Below are 20,364 nucleotides of genomic sequence, written 5' to 3' on the forward strand. Positions count from 1 at the left end.
AAAAAAACCACACGAGCCGAAAAAAGAGAGAGAGAAAGATGCAGAGAACAATAAAATAGGTGTTTCAAATAAATGGAAAACAGGAGGAAAAAAATGGAAGAAAAAGTCATTAAAAAAAGATTATTTCACTGCTCATGAGCAGGGAGAGAGAGAGAGAAAAGAGAAAAGTCAGATTCAATTTTGACTCTGAGCTATGGTTCTGGTGGGACTTGGAGGAAAGGCGGGGTCTCATTTTGGAGGGCCTGGCACAACGCTCTGGCTCAGTGTTATTTTAAAAATTGGGTCAAGTTCTCTGGTTTGGCTGAGGCTGGTCTCTGAGGAGGCCTAGACAGGGAGGCGGGGGCTGGGGCAGTGGGAGGAGGGCTGGGGGCTTTGGGAGGCAAAGGGTGGAGGGGGAGAGAGTGCAGGTGATGGGGGGTCAATGCACAGTTCTGACCCCCCTTGATGTGTCTGATTTGGGGTGCCGTTGAGACCCTGGGATGGGCAGCTTCAGCTAAGAGCAAGCAGAAATGGCTGAAGGGAACAGAGAGGTATGTCCCATGCTTCATCGAGTCTACGTAACTGCATTCTGTTGGCTAAGAATTCTCTAGTTTAATGCAAGAAAGAGAGATGGCTCTGTTTTTTAGATATATATATATATATATATATGAAATATATATATTGAAGAACCCCAAGCCACACTCATTCCATGGATGCTAGCAGGTTTTAGTGGAATTCAAACCTTGCAAGCAACCCTATGAGGACATTTCTTGCCTAAGCCGAGAGGGGGAGATATCACGCGCAATAAACTGTACATATCCTTATAATGAATCCGACCACTGAAAGGAGAAGACAGGGGTTAGTGGAGGCAGGGGTCAGGCTGCGCTCATGGGCTGGCTCCCCGCGCACGCAGCAAGGTCATGACGCCAGGGGCTGGGGGAGACTCAGGGCTGAGGGAAGGTCCCCGAGCTGCTCCCAGACAGACCAGGGGCAGAGGGTCTCGGTTGGGGTGTGGGAAAGCTCTGGGCTGAGGTGGGTGGGGGCTGGGGGGGGGGGGGGCCCTCCCAGGGCCCAGGGCTCTCTCTGTATCTCCCTTCTCCACAATCTACAGGGACTACATTGCGGGGAGAGGGAGCTTGAGGAATAGAGGATAGGGGACAGCATCCAACTGCTGTGACCTAAAATCAAAAGAGGAAGAGTTAGGAACCAGCCAAAACTCAAGCTCCCAGACCCATGGCTCACCCCAGCCTCTCGGTCTCGTGGAGGACTTGTCTGGGGCTGCAGGAACAGCAAAGGTGGACTCCTCCCCACCTTCCTCCTGAGGCCTCCCCTCCAGCACCCAGGCTGCCAAGGGCCCCCATTAAATGCTTTCCCAGGCCCCAAGACCAGCTCGAACTAGCCTCTTCAGTTAGTGGTTGGTGGGCGCCAAGGTCTGGGATGGCTCCTCTGAGCAGCTTCATGCTGCTCCCCACGTGCACAGGGTGGAGAATGACCCTCTGGAACCACCACCTGTCAGTCCGTCAGGAGCACTCTGGTGCCCAAGGGTAGGAGAACTCACTCCCTTTGCGACCATGACCATGCAAGAAACCCTAAGGCTCTGTGTCTTCGGCCCTGGCCTCCTGCGATCACTGTCCAGCACCACTCTGATCTCACGGCCAATCTCATCTGCCAAGGGAGCTAGGCCGGCCCCGTTCCTATCGCTCCCAGGACAGCAGAGGCTGAGAGGCCTCTGGCTTCCTCCCCGGGGCCTGGTTAGCTTGTCCTCGCCATCCAGAGGCCTCTCAGTGAGGGGGAGGCAAAATCCTCAATGCCTGATTCCTTTCCTCATCGCCCAGAAAGCCTGGGCCTTGGGCAGGTTGTCCCCAACCATTTCACCTGTAGTGTGTGAGGGCGCTGATTCTCATCTTTTTCCTCTAGGTTGACCACTCGGAGATTCCCAGCTAGCTCCCCAGGGACCCCATGCCCCAAAGTCTGGGGCCTGACCTAGCCTCGTGGGCTCTAGTGCCAGAGAAAGGTGGGCGATGTGGCTGGAAGGTACGGGTGACTCCTTACCATGCTGCGGGGTCGTACTCTGCCCAGACACGCACGTACTCATCCAGGTGATGCGGACCCAGGATGGAGGAATCTCGGGTGAGGTACTCAAAGTTGTCCATGATGACGGCGACAAAGAGGTTCAGCATCTGTGCGGACCCCGGAGGCCGAGAGGGAGTGGGGGAGAGTGAGACACACCCAAACACACATACACGGGGGCCCAGAGAGAGAGGGAGGGAGAGGTGAGATGGGAAAGGGAGACAGAGAAAGAAAAAGATGGGGGGACGGGGAGGAGAGACACACACTTACACAAGGGGCCCCAGAAACATGCAGAAATGGAGATGGGACAGAGAGACAGAGACAAAGACGGAGACAGAGAAATACAGAGACAGGGACCAATAGTGATGGATAGAGATAGAGCGGGAGAGAGAGGGAGGAGAGGCTACATGAAATGGGGGCCAAACCCAAGGGACTGCCCTGACCCCAAATCTCCCCACACCAGCCCCCCAACGAGGCCAAAGTCAGTGCTCCATGTGGGTTGTATTCCCAGCCCCAGCACAAAGTAAGCAATCGGCAACTATTTCCTGGATGGATGGATGGATGGATGGACGGGCGGATGAATTAATTTTCTTGCCCTCATCTACACCTGGTAGCACCTTTTCATGTGTTCTTCTAGCTCTCGGTACACAGGGAGCTTGCATCATTTCGCCTCCAAGCCTTTGCAAATGTTGCTCCTTTACTGAACATCGTGATTTGTCTCCCCGTGGGTAGCAGCATCCGGGGAACCCTCCTCCTTCGCACGTAACAGGCTGTAGCTGGGTGTGGCCGACCCCTACTTTCTGGTTCCCCAGGCAGCGGTCACACAACCCAAGGCTGTGATTGGTTAAGGGGGGGGGGGGACATGACCCAAGGTGGTTAATGAGAGCCTTCCCTGGGATTTGTGCTGACACCCTGGCCATCATTTGGCCTCTACAAGATTAAGTCTGAGAGTGAAGCCAGTGTGGGGGAGAGCAAGGAGGATGGGGTCTGCTGTCAGGATCCAGCCTCACCTGGACCTTTCGGGTCACAAATCAGTGGCCTGTATATGCTCTTACGTCAGCGAAGTTTCTGCTACTTGCAACCGATCTGATTCCAACGTGTTCTAGTTCTTGCTTGTGGTCCCCGCAGGCCACTCGTTGAAATCTTCCTTCCCTCGGTCTGAATCGCCTCATCACAGCGCGTATCAGGCCACGTTGCTATTACCTGCCGACTCGTCTCCCTATCACCCCTGCAGCCTGTGACAACTGTGTTCTGTCCCTGTACCCCAGTGCCTAGCGTCAGGTCTGGCACGTAGTAGGTATTCAACAAATGTGTAGATGTAAGCGTAGTAGGTGCTTATTAACAAATAACCTGTAATCCTAGGCGTCCCTAACTTCAGTGACTCAATTTTTAACTCATCTTCATGACGCTGATTGAGCACCTGCTGTGTGCCAGGCACTGTCCTAGGTGCTGGGGGGTATGGCAGTGAACAAAACAGAAATCCCTGCCGTTGGGGGGCTGATGATCAAGCAGATGGTCAAGCACGTCCTCTAGGGTGCCTGCCCTTCCCAGATGGACTGTATTATAAGATCTTATCCCCACATGTACCCACAGTTGCTTGGACAAGGGTGCCCATTTGACCAGGGGCTGGGCTGGCCCATTCAGACTTTCTCTCCTGGGAATTTGGAACTGGGCAATGAATGCAGTTTCTGGGTCAGTGGCTTCTGCATCAGCCGCTGTGGATGCTGGACTGGGGGCGCTGAGAGATAGAGGCTGCACGTCTCTCAGTGTGAGGCCACGGGCACGAAGGGGGTGAGGGTGCTGGGCTTTCGCTGACAGATGCTGGTGTCTGGCCAGGGTCCGCACCCATCTCACGCTCTCTTGGCCGCTGGCTTCCTATATCCTGCTGGTGGGATCCATGGTCAGGAAACCAGACCGGGGAGGAGGGGAGAAGGGACCCCTTATGTCTCCAGTGTGGGTCTGTCTTGTGAGTTGAATTGTATCCCCCTCAAAAGACATGTTCAAATCCTAACCCCTGGTGCCCATGAATGTGACCCTAAAAAGGGTCTTCGTGATGTCATCAAGTTAGGATGAGGTCATACCGGATTAGGGTGGGCCCTAAATCTAATCTGACTGCTGTCCCCCTAAGAGAGAAATCTGGACACAGACACAAAGGGGAGAGGCCACATGAACATGGAGGTAGATACCCGAGCGATGCTGCCACAGGCCAAGGAATGCCTGGGACCCCCAGAAGCTTAAAGAGGCTGGGAAGGATTCTCTCCCAGAGGCTTTGGAAGGAGCATGGCCCTGCTGACACCTTGATCCTTTCTAGCCTCCAGAACCACGGGAGGGTAAATTTCTGTTGTTTTAAGCCACCGCATTTGTGGTACTTTGTTATAGCAACCACAGAAAACCATCAAAACCATCACCGTCTGCAAGTGTCCTGGGGCTGCGGACAGCCGTGGTGCCAGGGGCAGCGGGGTGGGTGTTTTCCTTTTAATTCCCGCAGCCAGGAATCCTTGGTGACTCCAGGGTTCTCTAGTTCTCTTTCAACCCCATGTAGCCAATCCCTGTATCAAGTGTCCTCTGCTTAACGATATCTAGAGAATTTCTGTTCTTCTGACAACGCTCTGACTGCTCCAGGAAGAAGAGAGGGGGCATAACTAGCATCCTGTGTAACCAGCAGGGCCGGGGGACCAGCTCTCAGCTCCGCTAGTTTTTCCCTCAGTAACACCCAGCCGTTCTCAGATGGGGGAGATTCTGTCCTTCCCCCCAATCCCAGGGGCACTGTCAATGTCGGGAGGCATGTTTGCTTATCACACCTGAGGGTGGAGGTCAGGGATGCTGCTAAACACACTGCAATGCATAGGACAGCTCCCCCGTCCCCCCACCCCGAGAACAAGCCAGCCCCAAATATCAACAGTGGTGACGTGGAGAATCCCTGGTTAACCTAATCCCCAGCTGGCTCAGAGACGCTCTGGAGGGAGCAAATCTGTGACACAGCCATATTCTAGAGAAATCTATGCCCCGGAGTGGGAGCCAGGTCAGGGGGGCCTCCCCTCCCCACTACCCACCCCAACATGTGCACAGACTCACCAGAAATGAGCACAGGAAGATGAAGGAAACGAAGTAAAAATAAGCAAATTCATTGCCACACTCGGGAGTCAGGATGCCAGAGTTCTTATCACATGGCTTCCCGCTGAGGCAGGAAAGCATGATGTTGTGCCAAGCCTCCCCGGTAGCACTTCTGAGGAACGGAGAGGTGACATCATCAGGGACCTGGGCACCCAGCCCTGGACACTAATATCCATCAGGGATATTAGCACGGGGCTCTGGAGTTGGACTGGAAGAGTTCAAGTTCTAGGTACGCCACCTTTTCTCTCTGGGAGCTCAGAGAGGTGATTCTCATCCTTTAGCTGTGCATTAAAGTTCACGGTGGGGGGGGGGGCTTTAAACAATGCTGATGCCAAAGTCCCACTCCCACAGGCTTGTTTTCAGTTGGTCTGGGTGGGGCCTGGGGATGTAGGTAGGTATGTTTCAAAAGCTCCCATTCCTCCAGGCAATAATCATCTCTTACTTCCTTCTCCCTAGGTCTCTCTGCTCCAGGCACACTGGGATCTCACTGTCCCCAAACATGTCGGCCATGCTCCTGCCTCAGGGACTTTGCACTTGCTATACCTTCTGCCTGGCCTGCCCTTCTTCAGATATCCACGTGGTTCCCTCCCTCACCTATTTCTCTCACATGTCACGTGCCTGCCTCCAGGGAGGGGTGACCTACCAGCCCTCTTCCTTTAGATGTTGTTGCTAAATTAAGAAAAAAAATTTTTTTTTCTCATCCTCAAGTAGGCGTAACATAAGATTGATCATTTTAGGGGTGCTGGCTGGCTCAGTCGGTTGAGTGTCTGCCTTTGGCTTGGGTCATGATCCTAGGATCCTGGGATCTAGCCCCACTCCGGGTTCTCTGCTCAGCTGAGAGCTTGCTTCTCCCTTTTCCTCTGCCTGCCACTCCACCTGCTTGTGTTTTCTCTCTCTCTCTCTCTGTCGAATAAATAAATAAAAATCTTAAAAAAAAGACTGATTATTTTAACTATTTTTAAGGGTAGAGTTCAGTGGCATTCAGTACATTCACAATACTGTGCACCCATCACCACTGTTCACCTCCGGAATCTTTCATCCAACCCAGTCATGCAACCCCTGGCAATCTCTAGTCCACCTTTTCTTCTCTATGGATTTGCCTGTTCTGGGCACCTCATATAAGTGGAATCATACATTATTTGTTCTTTTGTGCCTCCGTTTCCCTCTTAACTTTGAATTTTATCCCCTTCCTGCACTCTCTATCATTAGCTTACTGATTGCCTTTCTCCTCCGCAGGAAGAGAAGCATCTGGAGGGCACAGAATATTTCTTTCTGCTTTGTTTACAGTACCTTCAGCAGTGCCTGGCACACAGTAGGTGCTCAATAAACCTCTGATGAATGAATGAAGGAACTCTAATGTGCAGCCGGGTTTAAGAATCAAGCCTCAGGATCTATTAGCCTCAACTTCCTCACCTGTCAGATGGGGTTGCCAAGAATCCCCACCTCACAGGATGGTCAGGAGGATTCAGTGAAGTAATGCCTGAAAATGCCTTCCATGCTTGGATCCCAGGGCCTTTAGCTTCTGCCCAGCCAGGGTCCCTGGGCCCCCCCCCACAAACCCATCCCAAGCCTCACTGGAACAGAAGGAAGACAGCACGCCCCCTACAGGAAGAGGAGGGAGAGGACACTTCCCCTACAGGAAGAGGAGGGAAAGGACACGCCCCCTACAGGAAGAGGACGCGCACCCACCAGAAGAGGAGCATGAAAGCACGGGCTCCCGCTCACCTGAAGAGAAGCATGAGGGCCTGGAAGAAGGTGCGAAAGTTATTGTGCTCAGTGATTTGGAACTCATCCTCATCACTGTCCTCATCCTCCACGTCAATGCCAATGTTGCCAAACACCTGGGGAATCGGAGGGTGATGACCAGGGGCAGCCATGCCCCCAGTGGCTTCAGGGAAACTCCACTCAACCATCATGGCTCTCTCTCCAAACTGGGTTCCCCTGACCCACCCCTGCCTCAGGACAGTGGTCCTCCCAGGGAGGGCTCTAGGGACACTAGGGGACTGGCACTCACCTGCATCCCGATGATGGCGTAGATAAAGAAAAGCATAGCAATCAGCAGACAGACATATGGCAGGGCCTGGTGGGAAGGAAGGTAATGAAGGAGAGTGCCAGGGGTGCTTCTTCACCCCACCATTTCCTTCCCTTGTCCCAGCGCTCTGCCCCACGGGGCTGGGTGGCCCCATGCTGTGCCAGAGTGGTGCCAGGGCTTGGTGGGCCTCTTTGAGGCCATAGTGGCAAGAAGGTATCAGGGGGATTCCCTCTGGAGCTCTCAAGCCACACCAGGGGCAGGTGGTCTAGAGAAGAGCAGTGCTGATCACAGACTCTCAGCAAAGTGCACCACAGAGGCATTTCCACCTGATTTCTACTTTCAGCCAGAGCAGGGGTGGGGGTAAGATCTTCTCAGCCCTAGACTGGCATCAGGGGCTCACCTTGAAGGACTGCACAAAGGTCCAGAGAAGAATTCGGATGGTGTAACCCTGACGGAGGAGTTTGATGAGCCGGGCAGCTCGGAAGAGGCGGAGAAAGCTCAAGTTGATGAAGTTATTCTGGGGAGATGGAGAGAAAAGTGTGACCATCCACCCACCCCCGGGGGCTCAGAGCCGTCACCACTCACAGAGGCCCCTACATGAAGCCAACCAACAGGAAAAGCAAGCCAGACCCCAAATAAGGAGGGAAAGAAAGCACTATTAATGCAATGGTGTGGAGGAAAAACGTCGAAAAAGGAACAAAGTTGGGGGGGGGAGAGGGTGGAAGGGGAGGAAAAGGCAACTCAAAAGCATAAACCCTCCCTGCCAGCCCCACCCGCAATGGGGGAAAAGGAAAGAAAAAGGAAGGAAGAGAAAGGAACCGGGTGGGGTAGGGGTGGGGAAGAAATAACAAAAGAACAAGGAAAAGAAAATATATCCGAATCATCCAATCAGGAAAAAAATCGAGATGGTTTTTGTTTCTCCCAACAACCAAATGCACTGAGACGATAGGACACAAGCGGGTCAAGTTGCCGAATCCATCACACGTGTACGATGCACAAACACCAGGGCGGGGTGGGGGTAGCCAGCGCGCTCAGGCCTGGTGGACATGTGCGTGTTCCCAGGGCATGTTACGCTCCGGGCCAGAAATGCATCTGTCGTGGGACTCAACGGGCACCCTGCCCTGCCCTGCCCTGCCGAGCTGCCCACCCACTCCTGCCCGCCCTGACCTCACCCCACGGCCAAGAGGAGCAGCGGCTTGAGCCAATCGGAGAAGCGGAAGAGCATCTTTTCTTACCCCCTTGGCGAGCGGGAATGGGGAGGACGGGAGGGAGCTGGGGCTGGTCGGCTGCAGGGCGAGTCCTCGCTGCCCGCTGAGTCGGAGAAGATGCATTTGGGGCCCTTTTCCCCCCTCTCAGGGATGGCTTCTCAGCTTCTGGGGCTGGGTGGAGTAGCACGGGACCAGGCCTGCGGGAAGCAGGAAGTACGCAGCGCCCGTGGGTGGGTGAGCTCGCAAGCAGCCCAGGCCCACCGAGGGGCCGGTGCTGGAGGTGGGGCCATCCCTGCCCCCAGGACCTCCCTGCGTGGACCTTGCCTCTGCTCAAAGACCCCCCTGACTAGTCACTGCCTCTATCTCCTCCCGCCCAAGCTGGGAGAACCCCCCCAGGGAAGGGGGGCAGTCAGTTGGGAGGGAAGCCAAGAGAGCAGCAGGAGGTGGGCTTGCCAGCTGGGGCCTCAGGGTCACTGCTGGGGGACAGGCTGCTCAAAGTCACAAATGGACCAAATCTGGCTGGCGAAGCTATCTTGTTGGGCCTGAGCAGTTTTGTTTTGTTTCGATTAAAAAGAGTTGCCAGTGTTTAAAAAATCAGATTTCTCCCCCAAATCTGGCGATTTTGGCAACTCTGGACCTGCCTCCAGGTTGGCAAAGTTAGCTGGGGCTTAGATGTGGCTGCCCCTGTGAAGCAGGCCACGTGCCCTCCAGTTTGCCAAGGTCCCCCATGTCCTAGAAATGGCACCCGCTTTCCTGGCCTATGGCACCTGCTTCAATGCCGGAGGCATTGGAGTGTGAGACCCCTGCCTCAGGCAAACAAGGAAAGCTCCGCTGGTCTGTCCACCGGCAGGCTGGAGGTGGAGAAGCTTTAACCGGACTCTGCTCCAGGGGATCTAGAGGAGCCCTAGACACAGGCCATGTAGCCAGGTTTCCACTGGCCTAGCCCTCACCCCTCAAATGGCACAGGGGTGACCATACGGGTCACCCTGACACTCACAGCTCCCCTTTTGCTCTCAAAAGTTCGGATGATGAATTCTCTATGGACATCCTACTTGGTGGCTCCTGGGGGCTTCCCAGCTACTGGGTCTGGCCTGGGAGCTGAGAGGCAGGGATGGGAGTTCAAGGAATTTCTGGAGTTGACAAGAGGCCTCTGGACTGGCTGGGAAAGTCTAGGATGCTTGTTGGGACCCATCAGTTGGCCCTTAGGCCTCTAGGATGGGGGAGGGAGCTGGGAGATCCTACCCTGACCATACCGGGCCCAACTGCTATGAGAATGTTCCAAGGGCCTTGAATTAGCTCTCACACCCAGCTCAGCTGAGAGTCACTCACCCCCTGTGCCCAGCTGACCTGACTCCCAGCCCTGCCTGGCCACCCAGCTCTACCTGGGGATGGGGCCGATGGCCCCAGGTGTCCCCAGCCCCTCCCGACCATCCCCAGAGTACAAGCCATCCCTTCACAGGGCGGGTCATAACATGTGGACTCTGCCCAGCATGCAAAGGCAGGCAGGCCTGGAGCAGCCTCCAGGGACTCAGGGTAGAGTGGGGGGAGCCTGCCACCATGCAGAGGAAGCAAGGGGGTCTTGCAGGGAGATGCGTGCAGAGAGCATGCTGCCCTTCTTGGGAGTGGAGGGAGAGACACATGGGGGAGGTAGGGGGTGGAGATGAGAGAGGTCCAGGGGATGGGGCAGGGGAAGGTGCTTGTCTGCCCTCATCCACCCCTCCACCTCTTCTTGGTTCTGCATCAAGTCCTTCATGTGCTCGCAGAACTTCTGGTGACTTCCCTTTTCCTAGCTTCCATCTTTCCGTCCACAGCCCAAGAAGGAGTGGCTGTGCTCTCCTCCAAGCCTGCCCTGTGCTTCCGGGTTCAAGGCTGATGGGGTGGGATGCAGGCCCTGGAAGGCTTGTCACATTCAGAAAGACGTGAGAACCAGCCATCTGAAGGGTCCGGAGAAATCCTGCCACTTGCAGACCCCACCTCAGCTGACCTTGCCCCTGTGCTCCAGATCCCATGACCACCTGCCTACATGACTTCTTCCGGGGCGCCCTTAAAGGCACCTCAAACCCTCTGTGCCTACACCTGTGCTCTTCCCCCAACCTGGTCCTCTTCTGGCATTCCCTAACTTCCGCCTCCCAGTTCAAGCCAGACTCAGGTCCCTCTAGATACCTCCCTCCCCCAGCCCGGACCCAACCCATCCCCAGGTCCCGGAGAAGCCCCTGCTCACTCAGGGGGCCAGTCCCCTCTCACGGGGACCCCGGTGCTCCCTTGCAGCCCAGCCCCCTGCCTGGCCACTCCCACACAGCCTCAGCCATCTTGTCTAATCACACTTCCGATTCTGGCCCTGCTCCAGATTCTCTCAGGCTACCACGAGGGCTCATCCCCTCCTGCCCCCTTCACTTTCTCTGGGTCGGCCTTCCTTTGCTCTTTGCTCCAGCCACACTCCCTCACTTGTAGACCCAGACTCCCGCACGATTCCTCTTGCTACCGGGCCTTTGCACATGCTGTTCTGGGCCTCGAATGCTCTTCTCCCCCCTCTTTTGTTAACAATGCTTATCCTTTAGTTCATAACACAGCTGCAACTTCAGGTGGGTTCGAGAGCGGTTATTTGACCAATGCGTGGTGTCCCCCACTTTGGGTTTAGGCGAGGGGGTGGTAGTGATGGTGTCCACTTCAGCCCACCACTCCGCTTGTGGCACCACATTTTGGAATCATGAAATGTCTGGTGGATGAGTGCACGTGGTATTGCTAGCGTGGGAGGGATCCTGGGGCAAAGGTGCCATTCAGGGGGTCCTTCAAAGGGATGCAGAGGTGGTAGGGATGAGGCGGAGGCAGATGGAATGTACCAGAGTGAGAAGTGTGCAAGGAGCCAAGTAAGGGAGGTGGGAGTGATGGAGATGGTGTGTGCAGTGTGGATGGACGGAACAGAGAGGGACAGGTATGCATGGGTGTTTGGTGGGGAGAGGAGAGAGAGGAAGAATACCCGAACAAGAGAGTAAGGGGGGAGAGTGTGGATGTGGGAAGGGGGGGCACACGGGTCCAGTGACTGTGTGTACGTGGGGCATGCAAGCATGTGAAGACCGGGGCTCCAGGGGAGGGTGCGTCTGGCCTGCTCCGAGTTTCCCTCCTCTGAGAGTCTTTGCCTGCCTGCCGCCCAGCCCTCGGACCTCCTCCTCGGACTTGGCCAGTCAAACCCACGGGCCTGGAGTGGGGTGAGCTATCCTGGCGCCCAGGCTCCATGAAGCTGAACAGGGGACAGGAGCGAAGAGCGGGTGGCCGAGGGCTCTGAGTGTAGGGATGCAGGTAAGTGATGGGGTGGGAGACCCAGCCAGCTGACTAGTCTTGTGGCAGGTGCTACCAGGGCAAACCCAGTCTTCTCTTTGCAAAAGATGCAAACCAACCCACGCAGAAAACCCCAATTCAGAACCCAATAAAAACAACGAGGAGTGGGGTGAGAGAGAGAGAAAGAGAGGAGGGGGGAGGGAGAGAAGGAGGGGCTGCAGGAATGAGGAGGGAGTGGGAGGGGGCCGGGGAGACAAACAGACAGGGGAGGGGGGCGGGGGAGGAGCATCAGGCAACCCAAGTCCAAAGCCCAGGACAGGACGTGCAGTGCTGACGCGAGAAGATGCGTTCACAGTTAATGTAAGGCATTTAGACTTCAGAAAGAAGTAAGACCAACCGGATTCTAGATGCAGATGTTGAAGATGGAGGGGGAGCGGGCGGGCGGGGGCAGTTGGGGAGGCGTGTTCAGCGTTTTTTAGGTTGATTTGTAACCAGTGCCAAAAAACCAATGGGTTTCGGTTCCCGGGCGGGGAGTGGGGGTGGTGGGTTGGGAGATAGTCATTGGTGTATGAACACACAGACCACGTCATGGATGAACAAATGAATTTCATAGTGCATTTTGATTGGATGAGTTTTTCAGACGGCGTTGTGCCAATATACAGTTTAAAGAGCAGGCATGAAAAGAGACAAGACAAGAAACACAGTCATTATCCATTGAACGCAGGGCAAACCCACGTCACCCGGCCACTTGGGGGCGGCACCTGAGGCCCAGGGGGCCCCCCGAGCCCTCTCCCCCCCAAACCCTGGGGACTTGCCCTCGCAAGGGTCTGGCTCTCCCTGCCTCAGCCTGGCTGAGCTCTGGCCTGACCTAGTGGGCTTACCTGGGAGGCAGAAAGGGGTGGCTGTGGGCTCCTTGCCCGGCAGGTTGGGAAGGTAACATCCTAAAAGGGTCCACACACCCACCCTCTATCTTTCCCTCCAGATGATTCTAATTCAGGGCCCCGGGGGGGATGGGGCGGGGGAGGTGGTTGGTGAACAAACAGCAGACCCAAGTACCTTCATGGTAAATAATAGCAATAATAGTAACTGCCATTCGGGAACGATCTATTTCCTGGCAGGTTCTGTGCCAAACCCTTCACATGGATTGCTCACACTTGTTAAAAGTTGCGGACTCCCTCCCTAGAACGTCAGCCCCTTGGGGGCAGGCATTCTTGTCTGTTTTCGCTTTGTTCACAGTCTCTGGGCACTTAACAGCAATGCCTGGCATGCAGCAGGTGCTCAGTGAATGCCTACTGAATGCATGAGTGAATGTGGAGCTTGCAGGGATCCAGTGAGGTTAACTGCAACAGTTATCCCCATTCTGCATGAGAGGAGGTGATCCAAGCCACCCAAAGTCAAACAGCTTGTAGGGAGGGGTGTTTGATCACTGTAATAGTCCTGACGTCCTTGAACTGGGCTCTGTACCTCAACCTCTTGCCCCTCCCCATCCTGCCAGCCTGGAGAATGGGCCCTTGGGGTCCAGTCCTATAGATCTCTTATTGGCGACTGGAGGTTTCAACCAACTTCCTCCACTTGCCCAACTGGGGTGCTGGGCCACCCTTCCGACCTCTTGACCCAGAGGACCACTGGTTCAAAACTGTAGTGTGCTCAGCGGGATGGTGAGTTATTTTGACTGCCAGTTGGAGCTCCGCATCCCTTAGAAACTTAGGACAGAGATGAACCGAGGCTCTGGCACAGGGGCCAGGTGGCGAAGCCCAACGGGGACAGCCCCTTTGGCCTCTCTAGAGGAAGGTGTTAGGCATGGGATGAAGGGAAGGGAGAATTTCTGGCTCAGTGGAGCTGAAGGCAGAGGTATGGCCGGAATACCACTTGGGAAGGAGGTGCTGGGGGGACACAACGAGAATGGCCTCCTCTTCTGTGGAGGCCCCACTCAGCCCCACCAGCCTTCCAAGATGGAAGAATGGATCGGTTGGTCCCTTTCTGCTGGGGGCTCTAACGGGGCCACCAGTGAGTTCTCAGGAGTCACCAGGTCTTGGTGCATGACCTTAGGCAGGTCCCTCACTTGTCCGAGTACCGAGCATTAGCTTCCTCATCTGTGAAATGGGGCCACGCCCCAACCAGGTCTATTCTTCCCTTTTCTCTGCCTATTTTGTGCATTCCCCCCCCACGCCCCCACCCCGGGCTCCCTGGCCTTCTGGCTCCCTTCTGGCTAGGCTTGGCCAATGGAATGCCCTGGCAGGAGATGGAGGGTGGAGGAGAGATGGGCTTGAGTATTTCTCCCAGTGTTCTGGGCCTGCTTTGGCCTTCCTCTTGGGCAGGGGCTCTGTCCCTCCAGGTCCACAGCTCCTTCCAGGCGGCCTCTCCCCATTCCAGCTCAGATTTCCTCCCCGCTTCAGCACCTGGGCAGGTAACAGCTCCCCATGGTGGTGGGGTGCTGGGCACTTTGCCATCCTAGTCTGCCCCCCTCCCCTCCTTTCCGTGGGTGGTCTCTGCTTTCCAGTCCCTTCAGTTGAACCCTCCAAGAGAATTCTTTTCTGTCCTGACCCCCTGACCTGTACCACGAGCTAATTCATGTGAACCGCTTGGCACAGCGCCCGTCATGCAACTGAGTGTGCCTTTCTTGCCAGGCATTATTTTTATTGCTATTATGATGAGGTTGACGCCCCCTCCTGCCCTTGGCTCCAACAGTCTTTGCCCTTTTGCTCTCCCTGTGAGGATCTCCTGCCCTCCCCCCGGTCTCCTGAGGGCTCCCAAGCCTGGGCTCACTTGCAAATGGCCAAGGAGGGGGTCTGAGATAGGAGCTCTGGGGCCCTGAGTCTTTCAGATGAGGGGGAAGGACGGTGTGGCCTGTGGGGCCACCACAGAGGGGTCCAGAGACCCCCCCCAAGTCACAAGCCTCCCAAGTCTGGGGATGGAAGAGGGTGGACATCCTGGGGACCTTCCTAAGGCCCTGACAGTGGTGTCCCCTGTTGGCTCAAGGGCCACGGCTCCCTCCTGAACCTCCCCCCATGAACCAGAAGGTGGTTAGTTCAAGCAGAATGAACTTGAAGCTGGTTCTTTCTGGGTCCCCAACACTGTGTGGTGTTTGGGGGCAGGGCTCACCCTTGGGTCCTTTAATTGTCTCAATCCATATTGTATATTCATAAGTCAAAAGCCAAGAGGCAGAGGAGTTCACACTGCAGAGCTGGCCACATAGCCGTGGCTTTGGGCTCCCCCGTCTCCCTGAGTTGCCCTCCTGAGGGGCTGCCCTTGCCTCTGGGGTCCCTGCTTCTCCCTCTTTGGTCACGGTCAAGTGCTGGCCCGAGTCAGCTGTGACTTTTGGGACTGCTGTTTCTGAAAGACTCCCCCCATTCTCCACCCAGCTGGGAGTTACCCACAGAGAAGCTGGCGGGAGACTTACCCCAAACTCAGTCACGAGGATGTCAGTGATGCTGCCCAGAACAGTCACAAAGTCGAAGATGTTCCAGGCATCGCGGAAATAATTCTAGAATGGGGAGCCACAAGACAGGGATGCCAACACAGGGCTCCATGCCCAGCTGCCACGGCTGGCCCCGGGGTACATTAGGGGCACAGCTGCTGATCAATCCGAGTGCCCCCAACACCTCTGGTCATTCAAATAGCACAATGCTGCTGTCTGGGCTGCTCAGTATCATCTGTTCTGAGCTCCCCCGCCCTGGGACCCCATGGCTCTCCCGGTCCCAGAGGGGGCCTCCACAGCCCGATTCAGCTCCGCTGGAGAGAGAGGGCTACCCTGTGGGCTTGCCTGTCTCTCTGACACATCTGCGGGCTCCCTGACACCCCAGGTGCTTTATAAATGATGTCACTGGGATCCTCATGTAGACCCTTGGGGCAAAGGATTATCAACCATATTTTACGAGGCGACGGAAGCTCAGCCAGTGATGCTACTCGCCCATCTGAGGTGAGCAGCATGGATGTGAAGAGTCAGGATTTGAACCCAGGCCTGGGTGAGTCCAGAGTTTATGTTCAAGACCCCACCCGTTATAGCACGCTCGCTAAGAGTGGATTGTGGGTTCACCTCCCCGCTTTGCTACCATCCTGCTGTGTGGCGTGGGCCAGTGACTTAACCTCTCTGTTCTTCCACCTCCTAATCTGAAGAAGGGGGATAGTAACAGGGGCACAAAGGCCTTCCGGGCACATGCCAGGCTTCACTTCCTGGGCCCCCTTATGGTTCGATGGGGCTGTGTGTCTAGTTACAGCCAATAGGTTTTGAGCAGAGACAGTATGAGCCACCTCCTGGCCAGTGCGGGACTCACCAGGACTCTTTTAACCCTGGGCTTGGTGACCATCAATGTTCCAGGTGGCGGCTGCTCTGTGGGCCTGGGTCCCTGTGTAACTACCAGGCAAAGAGGCCCCCTCGCCCTGCTGAACGTCAACCAAACCTTTGTTGACCGAAGTGACTGAGACGTGGGGGTTGTTAATGCACCTAAACTTGATCTATCCTGACTGCCCTCGAGGCTCAGTGTGACCCAACACCCCACGCAGGCCTTCCCAGCATCCCCACAAAGCAGAGGCCAGGTTGGGGCTCGGGGCCCATTCTGAGGGGTCCGTTCCTCCCCTGAGCGTCTGACCCTGTGGCAGCCGCTCTGCCTCACAGAGAAGAACCCAGGCTTTGGAGCTGTGCTTTCCAGGATCAAATTCTTTCAGCACGTGTGAGTTAAATGTCCTCGGGAGTTGGACTGGTTGGGCCTTAGAGCCCTCTTCTGGAAGACAGGGGTATAACAGCAATCGGATCATGAATGTGAATGTAGGCGGGGAGTTCTGTTATACAGTAGGTGCTCAATGAATGGATGCTATTTTATACTCAGCTAAAAGGAATTCGGGTTCCATTGGCACTTTTGGTATTTTAGCAGATGCTGCTGGGGCCCTGCACATATCCCTTCATATTTCGATGACACACTTTCAGTTACTCTGCCCAGGGGCATCCTCTGGTTGCAAAGTTGCTGGGGAATTAAGAGCTCCCCTGGGAGTGGCCCTTGACTCTGACTGATGGGCACTGGAGGATAAATACCCCATGTCTCTCCTCTCAAGTGGAAGGACTCTGAAGTATGTGCTCTCTGCTGCCTCCTGTTGATCCTCAATGGAACTCTGTCCCATAACACACCCTGTATTGGCTGTCGTCTGGCTCTTGCCTCACTCCCCCTCCCCCACATTGAGCTTCCTGGGTTTTCGGATAAATTCTTTGCACTCAGTCCTTATCTCAGGCTGTGTTCCGGAGAGTCCCAATGAAGGCGACTTTCTAGATGTCTGGCCATATGCCTCAAGCCCCTGGACTAGAAAGCTCCCCCCATCGCCTAAACTGCACATGGTGAACTTGGGGCTTCATCTAAGCTGGAGGGGGAGGCTCCAGATAGGCCCCTGTGAGATGATCAGGGGTGGGGGAGAGAGAGAGCCCCAGCCCTCGGGTAGAACCACTTCATTACCAGAAGATTGACCAGGGATTCAAAAATCACACAGCACAACTGTGTTGGGCAGGTCCCGTGCCTGAGCCTACACCACGCTCCCCACAGCCCCCGGGAGGCTGGGTGTATGGTACTCCTAGTTTGTAGATGTGGAAACAGGAGAAAAAGGGCAAGTGCCTTGCTTGAGGCCAGGCAGCTAGAAAGGGGCTGCGGCAGGATTTGCACCCTGATATGGGCACGCCAGAGCCTGATCACCGTCCCCTATACATGTTCTGCGGTCCATCCCGGTGGCATCCCCAGGACCGAAACGCTAAGTTGCTCTGGATGCAGGGTGCTTCCCCCGCCTGCCTGATGTTCAGCACAGGACCTGACAGCCCAGGCTGTCCCTTGGATTCTTTTCGGGTATTTATTAAAAATACAGAATCGGGGGGCGCCTGGGTGGCTCAGATGGTTAAGCGTCTGCCTTTGGCTCAGGTCGTGATCCCAGAGTCCTGGGATCAAGTCCCACATCAGGCTCCCGGCTCAGCGGGGAGCCTGCTTCTCCCTCTCCCCCCGCACATGCTCTCTCTCTGTATCTCTGTGTCTCCAATGAATAAATCAAATAAAAAAATACAGATTTGGGGGGCCCCCACCTGACCAATGAATCTGAACTTCTGGGGTTGGCTCTGGGGCATCATTCAATTTTAAGAAATCTCCCCAAGTGCTCCTGCTGGGTAACAGGGTTGGGAGCCCCTGCCTAGGAGGGGAAAAGTGGGGTGATGAGCCTTCCCTGACCTTCCTGGCATCTATGGGGCACTCCATGCCAGGCTTCGCCCTCACTTTAAGCAGACCCACTGGACCTGTGCTGGAGTTTGCACAAGCTCTTCTGAGGAACAGGAAGCGGACGGGCCTTCGCAATGGAGAGAGGTGAGGTGACACAGTCGCGATGTGATTTGAAGCAAGGGCTCTCTGGTGCCAACCCTGACACCCTTTGCCACCTCGGGAAGCCAAGGTGAGAAGCCAGCCTCCATCCCACTGAGAGCCTGGCTGAGGGCACAGACTGTAGACTACTGTCCTCAGAGAGGTGGACTCAGTGGGTGGCCGGAAGGGAAGCCATCTTGTATCAAGTGTGAGCTTGGCCACTCACTGGGGGATCTTCTTGAAGTCACCCCAACACACAACCCCACCAGTTCAGGCCTTCTTCACTTTTTTTTTTGGCAGGGGGTGGGGGGACTGTGAACGTCCTTGGCCACCTGGGAAGGCCTTCTTAGAGGAAGCTTTGTAAATGCATGGAATAAAATACCCAGGACTGCAAGGGCCCCTGTTATCTTAAAATACGCTTATCACAATCTTTTTGTCAATGATCTAATGATTAATGCACTTCGTTAACAAACTACAGAATTTCTAGCTGTAGGTTTGAGAGTCACCAGCATTTGAAGCAAGGAGGAACACAAACGAAATCTGGAGGTGCCTGTGATCTCTATCATGCACCACAAAAATATCTGATTTTTATCTGTGATCCAGACTGTACCAGTAAAGCTGCAGGGGGGCTGTTCGCCTTCAAGATGGAAGGAAATGTGAAAGTCCGGTTAGCGGCTTGTGAAAAATACAGATGTGGGTTGTTTTTTTTTCACATCTGATTTCACAGACACTCCCCCACACCCACCCCGGCTGTATCCACAGATCCCTTTAGGAATCAATGTGCAAAATGTGCCTCTGGTCAAGACCCCTTGCATCAGTGGGGGATGAAGGCAAACTAGTGGGGCCCGGACTGCATTTAAAAAGAAAAGCAAGGCCATCAGGAGAACACACAACTTCAGAGCACAGGGCACACAACAAGGGCAGACACAGATTTGGGAACAGTTCATCTCGGTTGTGTTTGCATGTCGGCATGCTGCCTCCGTTGTAAAATGTATGTCTTACTGTGGACTGTGGTTAGAACGGCTGGAAGGCCATGGACTTGGCCTGTCTGGATCTTGGTTTCCTTAAAGTAGATGGTAATTATTCCCACCCTTTGGATCACTTTGAGGAATGACTGCATCAGGACGCACGTGGGACACAGTAACCCTCAACAAGTGTTGGGTCTCGCTGTTACTTGGCAAGCGCATGAACGCCTACATAGGGTCTGTGGGCACTGGAGGGATGCTCAAACCACCACTGGGGCTGGGGGTCTTGGGGCCAGGTGGGGAGGCCAGTGCCCGCCCACCACCCAGTGCCCCTCCGGGCTTTCCCCCCAACCCACAGCTCTAGCCCCAAGGCCATACTTACCAGAATCCCAAAAGCCATGACTTTCAACACACATTCCAGAGAGAAGAGGGACGTGAAGACGATGTTGAATACTCTCAGAGCGTTTTCATAAGCCACCGAGGCCCCATAGAACTGGAGTAGGGAGGAGGAAGGACGGTGGGGTCAGCGGGCAGGGTGGGGGCTGGGGCTGCAGCTTTGCGACTCTCCTGTCCTGGGGCAGGCGGGACTTGGACTCGGGGCTTCCCAACATCCTGTGGAGGCGACCCAGGCCCCAGGCAAGCCCTTTGTGGGCTGGGCTAATCTTCTCACATCAAAACAAGCACTTAATCTTGAGTCCTGCCTTAGCATCCCAGATCCCAGGACTGCCTGCCTGATGGCGTTCCCGATGGGATGCAGGAGGATGTCTGCAGAATCTGCTCTGCAGGATTTTCTGTTTTTTTCCCCACCAGATCTCTCTCTCTCTTTTAAAGATTTTATTTATTTGACAGAGAGAGACACAGCGAGAGAGGGAACACAAGCAGGGGGAGTGGGAGAGGGAGAAGCAGGCTTCCCGCGGAGCGGGGAGCCTGACACGAGGCTTGATCCCAGGACCCCGGGATCACGACCTGAGCCGAAGGCAGACGCTTAACGACTGAGCCACCCAGGCGCCCCTCTCTCTCTCTTTAAATCCTTGCCTCTGCACTCCCATAAGACCACTCCCCAGACCAAGACTTAGAACATCTCCAGCACCCCCAAATTTTCCTTGCACCCCTTTCCAGTCAGCAACCCTTCTATTCTGACTCCTTATGAACTCTTCTTGCCCAAACTATTTAATCAGATTGAAGTTTATAATGTTTAGCCCTCAGTACCAGGTTACAGGAGGCATGGCAGGTGGAGGAAGAGGTTACAGTACCCCATGAGAAAACCAACGCACCCAGAGGTGGGACCATTTTCATTCAACTCATCTGGTTTCCTCAAAAAGTCAACAGCATGGGAAAAAATGGTACGGGGAAGACAGAAATTTCAAAGACAAAAACCAGAGACCACGTGTAGCCGTTTT

At 55.0% G+C, this 20,364-nt stretch overlaps 1 protein-coding gene across 6 annotated transcripts in view; it reads right to left on the reverse strand.

The window, feature by feature from the left end:
- CACNA1A (calcium voltage-gated channel subunit alpha1 A) overlaps positions 1-20,364 on the reverse strand; it is a 211,941-nt gene that overhangs the window by 18,844 nt on the left and 172,733 nt on the right. For 4 of the 6 annotated variants that reach the window (XM_073887694.1, XM_025863269.2, XM_073887695.1 and 1 more), the window contains 8 exons: positions 19,347-19,457; positions 15,080-15,163; positions 7,596-7,712; positions 7,178-7,243; positions 6,889-7,004; positions 5,125-5,275; positions 2,032-2,159; positions 722-818 (listed from right to left, as the gene is read on the reverse strand). In XM_073887694.1, coding sequence (XP_073743795.1) covers positions 722-818; positions 2,032-2,159; positions 5,125-5,275; positions 6,889-7,004; positions 7,178-7,243; positions 7,596-7,712; positions 15,080-15,163; positions 19,347-19,457 — 870 coding nt within the window. The remainder of the gene's footprint in view (positions 1-721; positions 819-2,031; positions 2,160-5,124; positions 5,276-6,888; positions 7,005-7,177; positions 7,244-7,595; positions 7,713-15,079; positions 15,164-19,346; positions 19,458-20,364) is intronic. The other 2 variants (XM_025863270.2, XM_073887697.1) reach the window with 1 other exon arrangement.

Source organism: Callorhinus ursinus, unplaced genomic scaffold (genome assembly GCF_003265705.2).
Source record: "Callorhinus ursinus isolate GAN/ISIS: 27379988/994484 unplaced genomic scaffold, GSC_fseal_2.0 scaffold82, whole genome shotgun sequence".
In the NCBI taxonomy this organism is placed as follows: Eukaryota; Metazoa; Chordata; class Mammalia; order Carnivora; family Otariidae; genus Callorhinus; species Callorhinus ursinus.